The following is a 4677-nucleotide window of genomic DNA, read 5'->3' as shown; positions in this document are numbered from 1 at the left end:
ATATATATATATATATTGCGAAGAATATTAAGGTCTCGGTAGTTTAAAGATTTAGGACGCTCGCACGGAATGTTAGAAATCCGGGTTCGACTCCCGACTGAGATAATATTTGTCGCAATAAATAAATTTATTTATAGATTTCCATATCAAAGAGATACTGGAGTGACCAAATTATTAACATTACAGTCGTTAAAAAATTCTTTTAATTAACTGAATGGAACAAAAAATCCTCTTACGGAATTAAAGTAGACGTAAAATTAGAAGGTGGTATAGTGGATCTTATACTAAAATTGAAAAGGAGTTAAAAACTTACTTAACTTTTTTTTTATTTTGGTACAAAATTCACTGCACCACCTTTCTATTATAATTTTGCGTCTACTTTAATCTTGTAAAAGGATTTTTGATTCCGTTCAGTTCGGAGATTTTTATACGACTAATGGCGATAATTTGGTCATTCCAGCATCCCCTTAAGATCTCTTTAATAGATGCCTATTGAGCATTACAGTAGTAATATCATAATTAAATTTGATGTTTTTTAGTCTACGTTTCTAAGTCCGGGAAAAAAAATTAATTCGGCGCGCAGTTTAAATGGTCACAAATATAATATATATGTATACGCATACATAGGATATATAAATTCACATGGAATTATTTAAGCATTCAAGCTTCGACCGTCGTGGGTCTTTATTTCCTATTGATTGTGTTTTCACATATACGATCCAATGAGATTCTTATTGCTTATATATTACATATAAATATGTAATATAATATGAAATATAAATTCTATATTTTTGCAAAAAAAATACTTTATATTAAATAAAAAATTAAATTGTATTACATACATTTCATTCTGTACATATTCTATACTATATTAATAATCTATTATTAAAATCTTTATAAACGCAAAATTTTTGTACAAAGATTTATATAAATAAGAACATTTTTATAAATGTATTAAATTTTTTCTTTTAATAAATATAAAGATGTTTTATGTGATTATTTTAATACTTTACATATATAAGTAGCATATAGAATATTATCGTACATCGCATTTTTACTTGCAAATTTTTTATTGTTCCCATAAAATTTCATCACTCAAGGACTAATAGGATAGAATAGCTTCTCCTCTACAAAGATACGGGCTTTCACGTTGAATTATTTTAACACGTCTATGCTATCTCGACAATGATGTGACTTCATCGTCCAAAACCAAATTTAATCGAATGCGGAAATGCAAGAGATCGACACGAAGAGAAGGGGGGTTAACACATCATGTTGACCCGTACAAATTGGCACATATCTCGTGTGCGATTGGCAGGCAATCTAACAGACAAATTACAGAGATCGGCGAGGCTTTCCGTATTGAATGCTACGCAATCAGTCGACGCCGACAGACAATGAGTAGACACGAGTTGCTCTTGTGCAATTAATAATATTCTTTAGTCGATGGAATCTTCATTAAGCGCTAAATCAATTCAATGATTAAATCAATTTAATGATTAAATCAGGATAAAATATTTGACTTTCTGTGAGTGTTTTACACTTTCTGTTTTTATATCTTTTCTTTTTTATCCTTATAAATATTATGAAAATAGATAACTGTAAAAAATGTTACAAGATAATAACTGATAGTAAATATAAAATTTCAATAAGAACCAAACAAGTCCAAAATTTTTTTCTTTTTTTTTTAAATATAACATCGCTCTTCATTAAAACTACTTCTTATATACAAAGTGTATATTTTTGTTTATATTTTAGAAACGGTTGAGTTTTTGATCTATCTTCACTAAGGATTTTTTTATTTAACATGGTGTGTATACTATCTATAGTATAAATGCTAAATGTTCTTTATTTCTCAAAAATTTATTTTTTTAGATTTGTTGCTTTTTGTCAAAAACTTTAATTATTGCAAAAATTCAATTATTACAGACAAGGTTTTTTTTACTCAGTTTAATCTATTTTGTCCGCACACAAATGCAATAATTATTAGATATCTTGTATATATAGTTACACAGAAAATATTTCGAGAAAAGCACAATTTCTTATATAATGCACAATATATAATGTGATATGAGCAAATAATATGGCTAACGAGGCTTTGACGTATAGTAATGTGAAAAACTCAAACTAATAGAAAGTTTTCTTGATATCTACAACGATCAATTGCAAAAGAAAAGTTGCCATGGTAACATGCATCCTGGAGAATATACAAATCTTTGTCAGTACGTGCAGTTGTCAGATCGATACTGTCTTTTCTTGCAACCCGATCCCAGATCTCAGATTCTTTAGAACAAAAAGACAACGCAGATAACGTTAATGCTGTCGATATAGGATTATGAATATTAAAGAAATAGAGAAGTAATGACAAATTCTGGAAAGAGCTTGAATTTAATTTAAATTCTCTACTTTTTTCTTATCTTCATGATTATAATATTACATCTGAACAGCAGGGTTTCTGAATAGCAGATATATTTTGACGTTAAATAATATAAAAATTAATATTAATAATAATTATTATTATATTTGTTTTTTTGTTAAATATTAACAAAAAAACAGAATTCTTTAATTCTTGACGTAAACTAATGTCGTGTAAATGACTCTTTACTAAAATCTTAATTAGAAAAAAATTGACTACACGGAGAGAATTTTTGTTAGAATTTACTTTGAAAATATCATGGGACAACATATATTGTATTTCAAAGAATTTTAATGCAAATCTCTCTGATTTATTAATAAAATTACAATAAAGTATAAAATAAGTTTGTTTAATTTTACTAAAGTGCATGGTAAAAATCTTTAAAATATTGTATTGTACCACAATTATTATATTTTTAGGATAAATTAAAAAAAAATTCTCTTCGTATGAGTTCATTAAAATTAAACGATATCTTTATTTCTGATTTCATCTTAACAATCTGCATCGAATATTATTTGCGGAATCAATATTCTTTTTACGATGACATAGAAACTTGCATGGAACTTGATCTCTTGTTCGACGCACATTTCTCGCACATGAGAAATAAAAGCGTTATATTCCTAACGACCGAAATAATAAATATTCGTAAAGCGACGAGGGTCAACCGCACGGCAATATGGTCGGTAAGACGAGTCTTGTTTCGGTACATTTACGGCTTTCTATGGCGTGACTCGAAAATAACGTCTATAAAGGAAGACTATGAGGCGAACATCACTGTCCAACGGCCACAACTGACGCCAACGGCCACAACTGACGCACATTAAACGAGATGAATATGAGTTTAGAACAACACTATACTACTTTACGCAAATTTTTTTAGAAATACCAGCATTTTTTGCAGAACAATATTATATTACTACAACCAACTATAAAGAATTATTTACATGTATATTTTTTAAATAAATTATATGCAATGTATTTACACATGATGTCTTTTAAGTTTTCAAATCAGTAATAAAATGTGATTCCAATATATCAATAATGCAATTCAATAATAATAACTATATCATATATAAAAGAATTTAATTAGATTTTATTTTTTTTTTATATTCAATTTTTTAATAAAAAATCAAATATAAAGTCAAATAATGATTAGATTAAAACTCTTAAGCTAGATACATATCAGGCTTAGGCCTCTTGGCTTATCTTGGCGTTAAGACAAAGCGTCATAGCGCGAGACACTGCCGTGACTCCTTTACGCGAGCCTGCGAATTGCGGGTAATATTTAGTCTTCTAACAATTTGTTATGTAGATGTTACATGTAAATACAAATATGTATATTAAAATGTGTTAAATTTTATATATATTATATGTCTTAAACTTGTAAAAAAATCTATCAATTTATTGATATTTGTAGTGAAAATATATAATATTATATACGCACCTGTGTTGGTAAGACTATAAGAGCCACGCAGATCATAATGACCATATAAAGTTGCGAAGGCCAAATGTCCGGTACGATATCCCCATAACCCACCGTAGAGAACGTTACCACAACGTAGTACGTACTTTGAAATAGATTCAAGTGTCTGTGCCCCGCTCTCTGGAAGTGCTGGATCCCGCATACGCTGAAATGGAAAATTTATCGGATCACCCTACGATTAATCGACGATGGCCATGAGAGCAGATACCGCGACAGTTGTAATTATTTTACATGCATCCGACATAGAGATACGTCATTTATAATTGAATGCTGTTAGATTGTAACTAACGTAAATTCACGCTTTCTGTTTCGTCGTTCTACAGACGACGTTGCCTGCCATTTAAACTGCAAACTATTAAGAATCAGGAATTTATTAAGTCATTCACTTGAGAGCATGTATACACAAACCGTTTGAACAATTTGAACAATTTAAAAAAAATAATTATCTTCATTATTGTTTATAATTATAAAATGATAAAATTAAAAAACCAAGTATTATTGTTTAAATATAAGTAAATTTGGATTTCTAATAGCTATAATGTTTAATATATAGATAATGTATTTAATTCTTAAATATATATATATATATTTCTTTTGTGAATTTATATATTTTCTAATTCTACATTCATGCGAATCCGAAATGTTTTTTCGGATTTAAAACTTATTTATGAACATAACCAGAATAGTAATATCACTTGTTAAGATAAATATGTATTTAAGCATTAGATCCGCTTATATAGGAATATAGGATTCTTTTTAATTAAAATTTGAAAATACG

The 4677-nt window shown here is 28.3% G+C and overlaps 1 protein-coding gene across 1 annotated transcript in view; it reads right to left on the bottom strand.

Annotated features, from left to right (window-relative positions):
• Positions 1 to 4677, bottom strand: part of LOC108747557 (potassium channel subfamily T member 2) — an 87445-nt gene that overhangs the window by 19996 nt on the left and 62772 nt on the right. The window contains exon 8 of the mRNA XM_018485116.1: positions 3861 to 4044. Within this exon, the coding sequence (XP_018340618.1) occupies positions 3861 to 4044 (184 nt within the window). The remainder of the gene's footprint in view (positions 1 to 3860; positions 4045 to 4677) is intronic.

Source organism: Trachymyrmex septentrionalis, unplaced genomic scaffold (assembly GCF_001594115.1).
Source record: "Trachymyrmex septentrionalis isolate Tsep2-gDNA-1 unplaced genomic scaffold, Tsep1.0 scaffold20, whole genome shotgun sequence".
Taxonomy (NCBI): Eukaryota; Metazoa; Arthropoda; class Insecta; order Hymenoptera; family Formicidae; genus Trachymyrmex; species Trachymyrmex septentrionalis.
This window is presented reverse-complemented; position numbering and strand designations above follow the sequence as displayed.